Below are 16,534 nucleotides of genomic sequence, written 5' to 3'. Positions count from 1 at the left end.
GCAAAGAAAAAGCTGCACTTGGCCCTTGCCAGCCGACTCGGACTTGGACTGCAGGGCTGTTTCATTTCTGTGTAGACTTCTGGGCTTGGGAGACCCTTCTACTTCATAGGGTCCCACAACTACACAGCAATTAAACAGCCTCGCAGCCTGAGTTGGCTGGCATGGGCCAGCCACGGGTTTTTCTTCTTTGTGTAGACATACCCCTCAGTGACAATCGCCACCATAGCTTGCAAGGACTACACCCCTGTGCCGGTGTACAACCTCGCTAACCACAATGGGGCGCTGTACAGGTCGCCCCCTGTGCAGCTCACACTTTGTAAGGCACGGAGTTGATCTCCCCATGTACAGTAAGTCAAACATTATTCGTATTCAAGGGGTGCTTGTCAGTGCGTTAGGCACAGCAGGGAAACCATGAATGAGAAAGATACCATTGCCAAAGGAGGAATCACGCCCAGTGTCTATTTCAACAAGGTATTTTATTGGTCCAGCAGCTGCAAAATATACAAATTTCTGAAAGGCATACCCTGTTCTTAAACTGGCACAGCTTTCATCTCAGGCAATTATTCCAGACATATATACAGAATACAAGTAACATACCATAAGTCAAAATAAAATAAACCCCGAAAGACCTACCCTTCTCTCCAAGCTCTGCAGCATACATTAAATAAATAAACAGCCCTTCACTATAAAATTATAAAAAAATAAATTCAAGTATCACAAAACACACAAACAAAAAAAAAGTCATTGGTGTGGTTCAGTTAGCCCCTTCTGCCCACCTACCCTGTGTTATAACAGCACGGCCGGTGCCCAGTATTTGCTGTTTATAGAAATAGGAGAATTGGTGTCAAGTTTCCAGGGGAACATGATGGACAGAACCAAGCCCAGCAAGCCCCTTTGCTTGCCTAACTCCTCCTCCAAGCCACCACCCCTTTGCATCAGGGGATTGGTCTGAAGCGATATTCCACCCCTTTCCCTTTCAACTAAACATGCTCCTTTTCAGACAGAGGCTCAGTTTTTGTAGGCCTCACCAATATGAAGTTATTTTCAGAACGGGAGATAAAGTTTGTTTTGAAGTTTGGATGTGTGTAAAATGGATCCCGGGCCCGAATGTTTGCGTTTGCTGCGTTATCTTTCCGTAGCAGAGGGAGAAAGTTAAACTCCTCGGGAAGCAGTCCAAAAGATAGGTCACTCGCTCTCTAAAAACTAGTCTCTCTAAAACAAATGAAACTAAATGGCAGACGTAAAACATGCAGGCAAAAAGGGAACTCTGCATTTATCACAGCTATTCAAAAACAAAAAAATTCTTCCACTTCATCTTTACAAGAATAGCTGTATATAAACAAATCTCACATCGGCAGGTCACCAATAAAAATATTTTCAATGGTCAGATATGGGCTGAGAGAGCCACTACCGGCCCTTCCCTGGTGCCGCTTTAAAACGTACAAATGTACAAACCATTTTCACTGTGCAAGACTAAAGCACTAGGCACTGCGGTTCACCTTTCCAAAGAAGTAACCACATTTTACCAGAGCCTTTCTGCTCTCCTCTGCAGGAACCTCACTTACTAACCGTTACCTGAATCAAGAGCGAATACAAAGAAATAAAACAAACACGAGTGGAGAACTCCCCAGCACAATGCTGACAGCTCAGGACCTCTGCCCGCTTTGCTAATGGACTGTAGGGTACATCCTTGCAGCATATGATTCAGCTGCACTTTAAACCGTTAAGACAATAATGTATTGCTTGAGCTTCACTCTGCTTTTTGGCTCAGCGCTTGCACACTGGAGAGAGCTGCGGTGGGGTCAAAAGAGAGCACGGGGCCTAGGCGGGGTTTAGGGCTTGGCAGGCCAAGGAAAAACGAGACACTACTTCAATAGTCTTCTCCTCTCTCCACTTCTGGAGGCCAGGCAGGAGAAAATGCTGTACAAGGAGAACACAAGCGCACATGAACTTCTGCACAAACGACACAGTAGTGGTTATTCTTGGGCTTAAACCCCAGAACTTGAAACACAGAACAGACGGTCAAGAAGAGACTCACATACAGAACAACTGGAAGTTGACCAGTCCCTATGACTAGTCCATAAATTAGTACCTCACACTCACCCTCTTCCCCTCCCCACTGCTAATACTGTAACTACCCACTGCTTCGCAGTCTTAATCTTTCAGCTCACGCAGTACAGCATCCAAGTATCTAAGCTTCATCTGTAAGAGGCAGGATTGGAGGGGGGAGGGGCAGAGGGGGAGTCACACCCCTGCCACATGTAAAGTGCAAAACCAAGCAGTTTATAAAAAGAAACTATTGTTTAAATGTCTCTGAATGTGGATTTTTCCACACACACAAAAGAACTTGCTCTTCACGGACAGACAGACCTCCATGCATCCCCAAGAGGGTTGTGTCTGCCAAACCCACCTAGCCTAGCATAGACACCTACTTTAGAACAGCAAATCCTGCTCAAGTGCAGGGTAAAAACCTCTGGGAAGTGGAGAGTGGGGAGATTAATTAGAAGGAAACGCCTCTTGGATCACATAGGACTGTGCTCCTCCCCTCCCCCAACCCCATCCAAACAGCAGCAAGGTGGGGCTTCCCCCCAATCCAAGCCTTGCTGCCACGCCCAGTGGCTCAAACCATCTCTTCTCAGCCAGCGCATCTCAGGTCGAGGCTAAAAGCAGATTCCATTTGTCTCTGAAGCAGATGGACACACCCGGCAGATCCCGTTGATATTTACAGAGCTACAGAATTGTTGTTTTGCTAAACCCGGCCGTAGAGTTCTGCTTGAACAGTCAAGGATGTCACCCAACTACTGTCTCTGCTGTCGGGTCACGTGCCACGAAGAGCCTGGCTGCGTGCAGGCCATCGCCGGTACCAGTAAGGAGTGCCCAGTTCACAGAGGAGTTAAAGACACCCCTCCCCTTTTGTATTTCTCTGCTCACCCTGTCTCCTCCACATATATACACACGAATGAGAGGAGACGGAGCAGTACCAGCCATCCCTGCAAGGTCACGTCGCTTACACACAAAAAGAAAGTCCAGCAACTCAGTGCACTAGAAGCACGTTACAGCTTGCTAGGATATATCGAACACCCAAGGAGACATAAAAAGAGATGGCCTATGGATTGGCTGTTGAATCCACTTTTTTCAGGTTGATGAGCTCTTCTCTCTCTCCCAAACTCAATACAGTCCAGTCGGCAGACAAACAGCTATGGTAGAAGCAGCCAAGGATCGACCTCGAGTCGAATGGAGGAGTACGATACAAGCAAACATCAGAAATGATGATGAAATGGAATCGGCTTCATCCGTAGGCTTCTAACAGCCCTGAAGAAATCATGATTGCTTCTGGGAGCTGTTCACGGTCTTGCAAAGAAAGAAAGCAAAGCAGGGGTTGGATTTGCCCTGTAACTCGGAAACCAAACAGCAAGAAACACAGCAGCATCCTGTACATGCAGATGGGACATGGGGAAGGGAAGGCTAACAGAGCCACTGTAGGGATCACTGCAAAAACATCTACTAGGGAGGCAAGTCAGACAATGCGCACTGAGGGAACAGCCACGATAAAACAAACAAAAAAGCAACAGAGGAGATTTTCATCAGCATGCCGCCTGCCTCTCACCCTCTGCCCTCTATTGTTTGTATCCGTGGCCCTCGCTTGTGTCATGTCTGTATTTAGACAGTAAGTGCCTTGCCGGATTCTATACTGCAGAGTAATCAACACCAGTGCAGCGTGGATGTGAAATACCACCCATTTTGCACAGGCATAAATGAATACACAAGGCCCAAGATGGGTGGAGACTAGGTTTCTGGGTCTTCCTTTGTTTCTGCAGACCTCCTAGCACATATCTGAACCCTGAATAATTTGCACTAGTGAAGCTGAACCTATGCTAAGCACTATCCTGCACGATGGCTGAATGAGACATGCACACACTGACTGCTTCAGCGGAGCAAGGGAGCTCAGCTTCCTGTAGTCTGCCTCACTGTGAACTACAGATTAAGATCTATCTCCAGACTTTTCACTTGCCCCAATACTGTCTTTAAAAAGCACTAGGGTCTTCCATTGCTGCTCAAGCCTAGATACCATCCAGCTATGGATCTCAACTGTAGGTCTTCAGAACTGCTGTTGCAAAGATATCCACTAAACACCAAGGTCAACTAGAAAAGCATTTTTTAATCCATGCCAAAGAAGTGAAAAGGATGCAAGTCTCAACAGCTAAACACACACTAGTCACAATGCAAGACTGACACCCTCTGCAGTGGTCACAACACTGAGCAGCTCCCACTAGATATGGGATAGGAAGGTTTGTTGTGATTGGCAAGTTTTCCACATCACAACATCCCAGGGAAGGGAAAAGGGAGAGAGACTAGTTTCTCAACAGAAATCTCAGTCCTGGCTGGGTTTATAACATGAACCAAGATGCAGAAGTGGGTTGAGATGCTCTCACTGCTATCCAAAGAGACAGGGTCAAGTTAGGGAAGGCAGAGCATGCATTGAGCCATTTACCTTGGAAATTTTAGTAAAGAGAAAACTTTAAGGAAGTGATACACAGTTCGTCTTTAAGCATGAAGAGTGAAGGGGAAAGAGAGAAGGGGAAAGGAGGGGAAGAGACTTTAAATTTGATTTAATAAAAGTTCATTCAGGATCAAAATAAATAAAAAGAACACACACACACACACACACACACACAGACACACACCCCATTATAGTCAAAAGGCAACAGCTGTCCTCCCCACTTGCTCCCCAGTGCCTAGATCCCTACAGTGATGAGCACTTACTATAGTATCTTCCCAGCAAAGGTGCTAGGCTGCTGGTTTGTGATCTTATTTCCTGCCTGCTTTCTAGGCTACCCGCTATATTGTATACAACCCTATTAACAACAAAGAATCCGATCCATATTAGGATGGTGGTCCCCAGCCACTGATGCTTCAGGCTCTGGGAGCTAGAATCAGAAGGACGGGACATTAGACACTCCGTGATCCTCAGCTGGTGAAAGTGGTCAGAGTTCCACTGACTTCAGTGGTGCTACGACAAATTGACATCAGCTGAGCACCTGCCGGTAACCCTGCCGTAGACCTACTTAGGCCCATGAACAAAATGAGTCAGGGAGTGTACATTAGTGTAACATATATCCCCACATAGAGGTAAAAGTCAGAGGTTGACTATGACTGGTGCATGTTGCTCTCTCTTCTAGCTGCTAAGGAGGCCACTTAGATGCTCATAGAGATTTGGATCAGGGAGGAGGGTGTATGATGATAAACATGTGTCTAAGTCAGCCTAAGATGGGATAAGATATAGTCGGGGGGGTGCGGGGGAGTTGGAAGAACATGCCAGTTACACATCATCTCGAATTTTGCCCCTAATGCTTAGGTTCCTCTTCCACCTTAAATGACTAAGCATGAAGATGCCCCAGTCAGTCAGCAAAGGCAAGCCTCCAAGCCATGGAGTCCTGGCCTGCCTAAGCTTTAGTCTGCAACTACGTCAGAACTTGGGAGAGCCTGGCTGGGAGCATGAGCTGGTTCAGCAGAAGTTCTTGGACTGGCAAACTGAGATAGCTCTCCAAAAAGGTTTTGACCCGCTTCAGAGGGGGCAATTTTCAGTGGCACAGTAGCAGCAAGCTGATTCAAGTGCCTTTTGATTACAACGTGGACAATATAAGAAGCGACCTCACAAGGCATAAGGAAAGGAAAAGCAGCCATGCATGCCAAATGCTAGACAAATCAAAACATAAATCAAGACAAACCTGCCTTTGTTTTTAACGTACAAAGAGCTGAGCTCCCCATAAACAAAAATCTTTGCCCAGGTTTGCAATGTGACCGCATTCCATTAACACACGAGGTGTTAGATTGATACTGCAAGTAAACTATCACAAGATGAGAGAGGATAAGAATTAAATGAGGTTGGTCAGCGGTTCCCCGCTGCTGTGTTCAAGCAGCAGCTGAATTCTGCCATCATTTTTACTGAATACTGCTCTTATTTAGTAACAGGCAAATCCCAGCATCTTGAAAACCACAAGGACAAGAGATGCAACATTAACTGTGAACTTTGGCTGATCCAGTCAGTGCGTAAGTGATGAGCTGATGCTTCACCATTAACGCTGTACCTGTGCCCTGGCAACAAAGATCTACAAGAAGCACCAGTAATGTGCCCATTTAGGCTCCCCTCTGACTTAGGGCTGGTCTACACAGGGGTAAAATCGATTTTAGAATACGCAATTTCAGCTACGTGAATAAACCGTAGCTGAAGTCGAATATCTAAAACGATTTACTACGCCGTCCTCACCCAGCGGCGGGATCGATGTCCGCGGCTCGCCATGTCGATTCTGGAACTCTGTTGGGGTTGGGGAGTTCGGAATCGATAATACAGCGCGCCAAGGGATCGATATATCCGTCTAAGATTAAGACGCGATATATCGATCCCCGAGCAATTCTAATTTTTAACGCGCTGATATGCGCGTAGTCTAGACGTGCCTAACATTCTGTTATTCTGCAACTGATCTGTAGATAGCCACACAACAGGATTGGAGTACAAGCATGCAGGAGTTAAGGGCATTCATTCACAGCTCAGGTATAACCTGGCAAAGAAGGGGGGAGGGATAAGCTCAGTGGTTGTGCATTGGCTGCAACCCAGGGTTGGTGAGTTCAATCCTGCCCCATTAAGGGATCTGGAGCAAACAAAAAAAACCAAACCACAGTCAGGGACAGTACTTGGCCAGCTAATCAAAGGCAGGGGACTGACTCAATGACCTTTCACAAGGCCCATCCAGTTCTTATGAGATAGGTGCTCTCTTCTTCTCTCTCCTCTCTATATATATAATATATTAAAGAAACCATAATCTTGGCCTTAGCTGAAGGTGTCTACTTTACTGTCTACCATCCCACGTCAACATGGATAAACTACTCCCAAGAAGCTCAAATCCTGATTGGCTTGGTCACAGTTTTGCAGGTAGTTGGATACCATGACCAAACAGCTCTCAGCCCAAAAACTAAACACCTCCCTTGACACAGGAGATAAAATCCTTTCTAGATGAGGGAGAACTTGAAGCAGGGCCTCCCCAGGAAGCTGTTGGTGGCAACCTCTCACTCTGTGTTCTTTCTAAGTTGCACACCTGCATAAGAGGGCATCAAGGGCCATGTAACTAATTAGTGGAGCCGCGCAGTCAGAGGTGGGCCTTGACCTCAAAGAGGATGTGTAAGGTAGAGTGGGGTGGGAAGCATGGGGCATGCAGGGCTAGGGCAGGGAAAAAACACCTCTCCCCCAGCCCCAGGGCTGTGGTGGCAAGAGACGCCTCTCCCTACTGCTGCCTGCCCACTCTCTCTGCAGTAGACCCACTCCAGTTTGGCTGGGTTATACAGAAGGGTAGCAAGATTTGGTGCCTTGACAGATTCAATATATCTAGATGTCTAGGAAAAGATTCAGCATTGTCCTGTTCAATTACTGACAAAGCCATGATCGGATTCCCTAGCAGAAAGTGTTATAATATAATCTTGCAAATTAGAAAACTCTGACCATTCAAATGCTAAATGGCAGTTATCTACATAGCTCTTGTAACAAAAAATGATACAAGGCCCTGCATTACTTTTTAGCAAAAAGTAATACATAATATATAGAGTATGAAAATGAATACATAGCAAGGTCAACTGCAGATGCAGCTTCAGCAACCCTTTAGCAGAAGGGTACAGAAAGCTGTTTAAGTCTGATCAGCAATTCAGGTTTTTTGTTCGCACTGATGGCACACAACCGCACATCACCTCAACATTGGTGTTGCACATACCAAAATTCATTCCACACATGGAAGGAAAAAATGAGAGGGAATATTGCTCCCACTTGTTGCATTCTAAGGAGGTGGAAAAATTGTTGTGTGGAAGCCTCTCCATGAGCCAGAGATACAAGCCATCCCTGGCCAGGAGGGAATAGCACGAGGGCGGAGGCTGATTGCACCAGAGGCAAAGTAGCCCCTCTCTCCACCTTCTGATCAGACACTGCTAAACCACATCTGCTGCAGTAGGAGTGTCACAGCTAACAGGAAGCCAAGTCAGCACCCAGGCAGGAAGGAAGGACAAACCAGAACTACAAACCAGATTAGAGGGTACAAGCACGGATGAGAATCTTTAACAGATTCCAGTGTCCTTGACCAAATGGTTGGACAGGGAGCAGGAGGGGGACTAGAAGGAGAGAGATTGGGGTTTAGCAGTAGCAGATCCAAGACCCCTGAGTGTTTGAATACCACTGGTGGCCCCATCTTTCCCCCCATAAAGATGAATGAATTCCCCCCTAATGAAGGAAGACTTTGGAGCCACAGAATTAAAATCCAGAACGCAATCTAGTTTCATAGCAGCAACAACAAAGAAGATAACAACAAAGCCAGCTGGAAGGTAGGAGACATGCAAAGGAAAAACTCACAAGAAGATACTTACAGACAAGCCTTCCCTAGTAAAGGCTGCAAGGAGACAAAGAGACAGAGAAAATGGAAAGAGAGGCGTCAGTAACAGCGTGCACGTAGGAAGGGAGTCATTTGAAATCAGCAAGAGGCAATCAACCAAAGAGCAATTCCGGGGTTAATTGGAAGGAGCACGAGCATGAAGGACACCAAAACTGGAGGCCTTCTTAACATCCCCTTTAGTGCTAAGGGGAACCAGATGTTAGTGCAAAGCAGCCACCAACCAGAACCTCCAGAAATTCATCCTAGCCCGGCAGTGTTTGAACTTGCCACCTTACTTTTTGGGACTGGCCTATAAGACAGTGGAGAGGGCAACAGGGAATGAACATGGACCACAGGGCACAGGAAGGGCGGACAGACCAGGCAGCATGCTCTTATTACCCCCTAATGGGGCATGGAGTTCCTCTATAACTAAGGTCTCTAAGGCCTGAACAGACCCACTTTTATGGGTGCCCGTGTAGCCAGCACCCCAGATCTTTAATTGTGGGGGGAACTGACTGGGAGGAAGGAGTTTTACTACTCTATGAAACATCAGACAAGCAATCATGGGGAGAAGTTAGCACTAAGCAGTGCCCCTGGTGGAGCTCCTTCCTCTATAATGGACAGAGCAAGAAAGCCCACGCGTCCCCCTGGGATTTGTGCAACCACACGCAGCAGATGGTTCCTGCCAGGCTGTGAATCAAGTCATGGCCAATAGAGTCAAAGCCAGTTTATCAGCTCTGTGACAGCTGGTCATTAGGGCTGCCATTCAAAAAGGCAACATAGCCTGTTCTCTTGCCCCACGTCTTGCTAGGTAGGCTGGAGTTCTTGGGAGAGCAATGGGAAGGGAAGCAGGTGCAGCCAGGGCATAGGTTCCCAGAGGTCATTATTAAGATAATGTCAAGAATTATTCCCTCTTTGCAGCATCTAGAACTAAACTCCAATCTAGTAAGGGGCAGCTAGATCCCAGAGGAGGAAGGAGTAGAGATCCCAGAGGAGGAAGGAGTGGAGATGCCAATGAATGATCTGGAATGGGAGTGGGCAAACCAGCTACAATAGAAGCTTGTAATGTAGCTGAGTTCAGAGACACCAGAATGAGGCCAGAGAGAAACATTAAATTTCAACACAGTTGCTCAGTTCAGTCTGGATTTGGATTTTCCTGGGCTTCCACAGGTCCCAAGAAGCAAGAGACTGAACAGCGAGTTAATTTAAGGTGCTTTTACTAGAAGAGAGGGCAAGGCGTTGGTGGTGAACTGTAACGAAATTTAGTTCGGAGACAACAGCATAATTAAAATAATCAAAGGCTCCTCCCTAGATTAATAAGCGACAAGAAGCGAACAACAATAAAAAGAAGAAGGAGGATTCGACTAACTTGTCCAGGCAGCTGCGTGGGCACCTCTTGGGGCATACAGACTGGCAGGGCAGCAGAAGAAGAAGCCACATGCTCGTCAAAGCTGTTGATGCGAGGCTTTTTGGTGGGCTCTGGGCTTGCTAGAGGGGTAACACTATTACGTCTCATGAGCGGGTTAGGTCCCTTCTTTGCTTCCTAAATTAGAGCAAGACAAAGACAAAAAGGAAGAAGGCGAAAGTTATGAAAAAAAGCAATTTTAAATTCTCTATTTCCCCACCCACCAAAAAAAAAACCCCAACTACATATATGGTGTGTGTTTGATGCATTAATGTCCCTGATCACCAAGTGCAACACAAAAGGTCAGGAGAGACATTGCAAGGGAGAAAACCCTACGCTCTGAACCCTTCTGGGTCTACGCACACAGAAAAGGCCACGACTTGTTGTGACTGTTGACTAGAACAGGAAGGTTCTTCTGTCTCCTTCTCAAGATCTTTCCTGCAGACTCAAACAGATAGGCAAGAGGAGAGCACAAAAGCAAGCAGCACAGGAGAGAGCTAGTCTAGCCAATGAGAGCGACTGATTCGGCAATTGGACAGAGCAGCCAGGGAAGTTCCACTGCAAAGGGCTTATGCTCCCCTATGGGATGTTCTGCTTCCTGGAACTGCCTGCAATTCCCGGGTGAAAGGGAGCGACAGCTACCCATGCAGCATGTTAGGAGAACAACTAGAGCAATTTGTGCTTGTCTAGCTTTATTTTCTCACCACAGCCTAGCTCTTGTTATTGCTGCAGAACCCACTGCTACAATACAGCAGCTGTCAAAGGATTCAGAAGCTCTTGATCTATGCTACCCAGCCGGGAATTGCTTCACCCATTGCCGACTACGCAGCCACCTCTAGACGGGAAAGGCTCACTTCTAGCAACACTATGATGCAGTTTAGGACGGGAAGTGAAGAAGAAAGAAATAGACACCTGAAAGGGAGACAATTTAAATTGGATCTGTGAGCACAGCACCCGTGAACACTGTGCTGGAGCATGCCTTCAATGCCAACACCGTGGAAGTATGCCATCTCCTAAATCATCAGCACCACTGCTCGTAGTACCTACATGTTCCTATCCATGTACTGACCAGGCTTAACTCTGCTTAGCTCACAAGCCCACAGCACATTCATCTTGCTCCCCAAAGGAGATTGCCAACATTTTGCCTTCCTCTCCCCTAGCCCTCCACGCGCATACAGCACACTCACCCCTTCTGCTTAACAAGGAACGTGGCCTGATGGCTCTGTCCCTAACTACGGCACTGCAGAAATCATTCCCTGCCTCCTCTTCAGGCATTTATCAGTCTAGGCTCATTGGCTGTCAGACGGTCTGATCCAAAGCCCGATGAAAGTCTGTCCATTGACTTCAGTGGGCTTTGGATCAAGCCCCTAGCATGTAGGGGAAGCGCCTGAAGGCATTTGGGGGGGTCAGGGTCTTTAAATTCTGAAGCCTCCTCATCTGCCTGCAACACCTGAAGCCAGTTCTAAAATGGCTGCTCATGGTGCCCAGCCAAGCGATCTCCCGCCCCCTCTTGAAGTCCTTGTTGCTGGCTAACGTTAGGAGGAAAGAGAGAGAGTGACTGAAAGATCTAAAGCAAAGCACAAGTCACCTCTGACTGGTCTCTGTGAGTGTTCACCGCTTCGACATTCAGACAGATGGACTCCACTCGGCAACCTGCAGTGAGGAGCGAGAGACTGTCAGCAATTTATGGTTCCTCATTACTTTAGGGTGGAGCCCAAAGGCCTCAGTCAAGCTCAGGGACTCCCTGGGCTAGACAGTGCACAAACACACAGGAAGAGAGCTCCAGTCCTGCCCAGAGGAGCCTACAATCTATCCTGAACCGAGGTGCAACCATCAGCAAACACTTCACCCCACCACGCGAGCCAGCCTGTCAAGGAAAAACATTCCACTTACCATAGGCCACAGGTGTCAGCTTCAGCACCGTGTGAAGGGGGCATTTCAGGTAGGGCATTTCAGCTGGAGGAACGGCAAACAAGGCAGGGGAGGGGAGGTTAGTGACAACACAGGTGGCAGAATCCATTCTGCAAACATGTTTGCATATGTATGGACTGACTCTACGCCTCTGTAGAGGCCGGTGGGAGCTCCCCTCCCCGTGTATAACTCAGCACACTGCCTAGGTCACCCGAAGCACTGGCAAAACAAATGTCCACCCAGGGCTCCACTCTACAGCTGGCCCAACACCCCTGGCTAGTTCCAATCTCCCACTTCAGCAGTAGGATCAGACTGGGAGACTAAACGCCCCCTCCTCAGCAACTCGGGGACTCCTCAAGCCAACCCTGGAGCTCACTTAGCGATGCCAGAGTTCCAACAGAGGTTCAGAGGAATGACACTGCAGCAGCCCACAAGCTGGAGCTGGGACCAGCAGCATAGAAGAGGACCTACGCTCTCAGTGACCAGCCCACCCATGATACAGCAGAAGCTCAGGCTGGCGCAATGCCACTTAAAATACTGCGAGTGTCACATGGCCCAGTCTTTGCAGAGACAGAACTATGTGCACCAAGCAGCACTCCCAACACCATCTAACTTTGAGAACTCCTTCAACGAGTGTGTGCAAGGAGTCCCTTTCTCTCTGAGCTTCTGTACGACACCGTCCTCCCCTTCCATGCCAATGTAGAACAGCCGGAAGCAACATGGGACCCACTGCCTCCTGCTAAGACTGCTAGGGGGGTGTCACATACCTGCACTCTTATCTAGGAAATAAGCCAGAAGGCACCGCATCACAGCCTGGTGACAGATCACAAGGACATTCTCCTGCCTCTCCAGCTCCATGATGACTGGCTCCAGGCGCTGCACCAGATCTTGGTATGACTGCAAAATAAACAGGAGCTAGAGATAAATTCACAGAGCACAATCAGGAGTTACAAGGAGTCAAAAGCAAAGCCATTGTTTTGGTCCATCTTTAAACCAAGTGAAACCCACAAAATTCCTGGAGTTTGGAGTTGTATCCATGACTTACAGGACAAAAGCAGCTGGAACACTGTTGAAATGATGCTTTACATGGGGTTGGTAACAGGAGGAGTTTCCTTCTACTGGATTCTTTTAAACTGGACATATATTCACAACCCCCGTCTCCTACTACATAGGAGAATCACTGCCACCATTTGAGATCCACCCAACCCTTCCACAATGCCAACAAGAGTTTGCCTGGAAGTTAGGCCCTTCTGCTTAAGCAGATCTGTTCTGAACCATGAACATCTCTCAGCTCAAAAATGAATTTAGCTTTGGTGAAAGGTTCTAAATCAATCAGCCTTACAGACTGAGGTCTTCCATCTAGTCAGAGTACAGGAGGCAGAGGCAGTGCGGATCTCCCACACCACCAACCTGTTTTAACTCTGAATAATAGAGACCACCCTTTACAAATCAGAAGGTAGTTTTGGCTCAGTGGAACATCTGGCCCTTGGCTTTTCTGCAGCAAGGGTGCCAAGCATGGTGGCCATTTACCCCCTAGGAATTGACTTTAAGTCACAAGTAACATGGATTTGAACTGATGAACTTGTGGCAAAAGGCTCTATGGTCCATTAGCCAACCCTTCCAAGTAATTTCAGCAATTGTCTAAAATGAACACACCACATCTCATGATAGAACACTAAACACAAAGTCACTTCTCTGCTTTGGTACTGGGAGGAGAAAGAACCTCAGCAACAGACAGAATTCTGCTTTCATATCTGCACTGGAAATCAGAAGGGTTTATTAGGCTACATGGAGTTTTTGAGGATAATAATCTCTGTTTCAGAAGCTCGTTCTTCTACGAGAGCCATAAACTCTGGAGGACTGGCATACAGAAACAAGAGCGGTAGCTGGTGGGAATTTTAGCCCCTACGGTCAATATTACGCATATCAATATTCCATAACTTTGAAATCCACAAGCCTGTATTTTTCCAGGAGCTGGTGGATATTCCTCATACATCTTTGCCTTTATTCCATAGCACTGAACTAAACTCTCATGTTAAATGGATACACATCACTTCATCACCCCCTAAAAATGTACCATCAGCTCACTCCCCCAACCAGCAGAGAGCGCTGGAGAGATGCTACCATCAGCCTCAGGAGGGTGCCTTAGGGCAGGGGAATAAAGAGAAATCCTTTGGGATGAAAGATGCTATTTTACATTAAATATAGGGCCAGATTCAGACACCTTTACTCAGGTTAAGCAGCACCGTATGCCTCGAGCGATCTTCATGAAATCAACGGGATCATCCATCAACTTGACTAAGGTATCAGAACCAGCCCATAATAATTTGACAAGCGCCCAAGGGGTCAGCACTCACATCTAGTTATCACTTTGACTCAAAGTACTCAGAGATCCTAGACTGACCCATTTATTTTCTGCCCTCTAGGCTGGATGCAGAGCAGAAAGGGTATATGGGTATGACAGGAAAGTATGTGGCGTTTTAGATCAGTCACGTCCCAGAGGGTTTCTCTGCAGACCTACCTCTCCAGAAGGGTAGCGGTAATAGTATTTGTCCTGATCGCGTAAAGCAAATTCTTCTGGGTGCTTCTCCTTGATCTCTTCGTAAGTCATCTCTTCACATACACCCTGCGGAAACAAGACATCCCCTGAGGTTATTTACTGGGCTCCAGACAACAGAGCTGCAGATGCCAACCAATGCAGGTACCAGGCAGCCTTATGGCAAACGCTTCTCCTGCACAGAGAATAACCTGCACTTGAGCCCCTAAGAATTTACCTGGGCAGTGGCCCTGGGTGACAGCAATTTTAAACCAGTAGGTTAGAGACAAAAGCTAACAAGCTCTTTGGCAGCACCGCATGTGCTACCAAAACCCAGAAGGGAAACATTATTGCCTCTTTACATCTCTGGAGAGGTTCAACATCGCTGCTGAGGAAACTTCAGCACTGGCCGTCAGAGCAAGGCACTGAGTCAGCTTCCCCCCACTCAGCACTTCCACAGCACCTCAGTCCTGGCCCTCCCCTTCCCATGCTCGTTATTACAGCACCAGGCCTCTCTTGGGCAAAACCAGCCGCGATGACCAGGTCACAGTGTGTTGGAGTAGTCAAACCTTGCTTCCACTGTGACATCTGGGCAGAGGTAGAAGGCCAGTGCCCTCACCGCTCCGCTCACCCAGACAGTGAGAGTTGGTAATTAGTAATCCAGTTAAGATGCTTACGGCATCGATTTCGTTGAGCGCCTTCCACTGTTCATAGGGCAGCTTGAGGGCTTCTGCCGTTTGGATTGTTCTCTTGAGTTGGCTGGTCCAGATTTTGAGGTCCTTCAGGTTCTGCTCCTCAACAAATTTGTTCAATGCACTGGCAAACTAAAGGAGATAAAACAAAGAGTGTGGTTACTGAACCTCCACTACCCCGGGCTTCCAGGTAGTCCTGCTTACCCTGGATTTCAGAGGTGCTCATTTAGGTGCCAGTAGTGCACTGAAATGTTGCCAATTCAGAAGACACATTCAGGCCAACATCAAGTATATATATCTGCCACCTTTTCTCATACACGGCGTATTACAGAACCAGGGACTTGCTCCCCCCTGCCCAAATACAAGAGGGATATTGTTCCCCTACCTTCTTGCCCCTATTCGAGAGTCCAGAGTCACCTCCAATCTTCCCTTTAAGGTTGAATTCACTCTCACCATGTCGACACAGATAAATGGTGCGCGGCTGGACATGGATGTTCATTAGGTAATAGACAATCCTGCTCTGGATGTGATCCTGGACCCTGTTCACCAGGAACCTCCGGCCAACATCGATCACTTTGATCAGAGACACGTCCCTGTGGAAACCATGGCAAGGAGCAGTGAAAACATGAAGCAAAGTCAACTCTCGAGAATAAATGTCAAGGAGATATAATCCCCATGTTAAAAGGATTTGCTGCAGGGGTATTTCATGGTAGCTTTAAGGCTTTCCTTTGAAATCACTGCTACATTGAGACTGGCCAGGTAATCTCCATTTTCCTTGTTCCATGAAAAAAAAAAGATTTAAATAAAGATTCTTCTGACTCCAGGCCCATGGCTAGTATCTAGCATAAGCCTCCATTGTACAAGAAATCTGGGATAAAGCAGCATCCTGCATGTGGCTTTCACACCTCGGGACAGCTGGGATTGACACCACACATTGAATGACTGACTACACTGAAACCCTGAAAGCCACCTGCTGCCCCACACCCATGCCAGGCGCAGAAAGTCACAGGGTGATGGAGGAGTTACTCATGGTAAAAAAGTGTTCCCAAATGGAGAAGCAAAGGAGATAAATATTGCAGCACTGCAGACTAAAACTGACTCTATCCAGAGTCACTTAGGGTGGCCAGGGCCTCCTAGTCTGCATGTAAAAGTTACCGCAGGATGCTCTGGTACTCTGGCTCCAGGCTGGAGCCACAAGGCATAAAGGATGGTGAAAAAGCCAGATCTTTTGGTCCTTGAGTTTAGAATGAGAGCTTGGGGCTCACTCTTAGGATACGTCTCTACTACCCGCCAGATTGGCGGGTAGTAATCGATCTCTCGGATATCAATTTATTGTGTCTTGTCTAGACGCGATAAATCAATCCGCGAATTGATGCCCGTACTCCACCTCGGCAGGAGGAGTAAGCAGCGTCGACGGGGGAGCTGCAGCAGTCGACTCGCCGCCGTGAGGGCCAGGTAAGTCAAACTAAGAAACCTCAGCATAGCTGAAATTGCATATCTTAAGATTGATTCCGCCCCCCTGGCCCCAGTGTAGACCAGCCCTTATTTTATTCTAATAAATTCACTTTTTCAAACAGAAACT

At 47.4% G+C, this 16,534-nt stretch overlaps 1 protein-coding gene across 4 annotated transcripts in view; it reads right to left on the bottom strand.

Moving 5' to 3' along the window:
* Nucleotides 1-457: 457 nt before the first annotated feature.
* Nucleotides 458-16,534, bottom strand: part of PFKFB3 (6-phosphofructo-2-kinase/fructose-2,6-biphosphatase 3) — a 71,447-nt gene continuing 55,370 nt past the window's right edge. For 2 of the 4 annotated variants that reach the window (XM_032773579.2, XM_032773575.2), the window contains exons 8-15: nt 15,338-15,545; nt 14,938-15,084; nt 14,246-14,350; nt 12,492-12,621; nt 11,707-11,769; nt 11,402-11,466; nt 9,778-9,951; nt 458-3,351 (exon numbers count right to left, since the gene is read on the bottom strand). In XM_032773579.2, coding sequence (XP_032629470.1) covers nt 3,322-3,351; nt 9,778-9,951; nt 11,402-11,466; nt 11,707-11,769; nt 12,492-12,621; nt 14,246-14,350; nt 14,938-15,084; nt 15,338-15,545 — 922 coding nt within the window. In that variant the 3' untranslated portion in view covers nt 458-3,321. Of the gene's footprint in view, nt 3,352-8,403; nt 8,427-9,777; nt 9,952-11,401; nt 11,467-11,706; nt 11,770-12,491; nt 12,622-14,245; nt 14,351-14,937; nt 15,085-15,337; nt 15,546-16,534 lie in introns of all 4 variants that reach the window. The other 2 variants (XM_032773576.2, XM_032773580.2) reach the window with 2 other exon arrangements.

The sequence above is a fragment of the Chelonoidis abingdonii genome, chromosome 1 (assembly GCF_003597395.2).
Source record: "Chelonoidis abingdonii isolate Lonesome George chromosome 1, CheloAbing_2.0, whole genome shotgun sequence".
In the NCBI taxonomy this organism is placed as follows: domain Eukaryota; kingdom Metazoa; phylum Chordata; order Testudines; family Testudinidae; genus Chelonoidis; species Chelonoidis abingdonii.
Note: the sequence above shows the minus strand (reverse complement) of the source record. Positions and strands in the feature narration are given on the sequence as shown.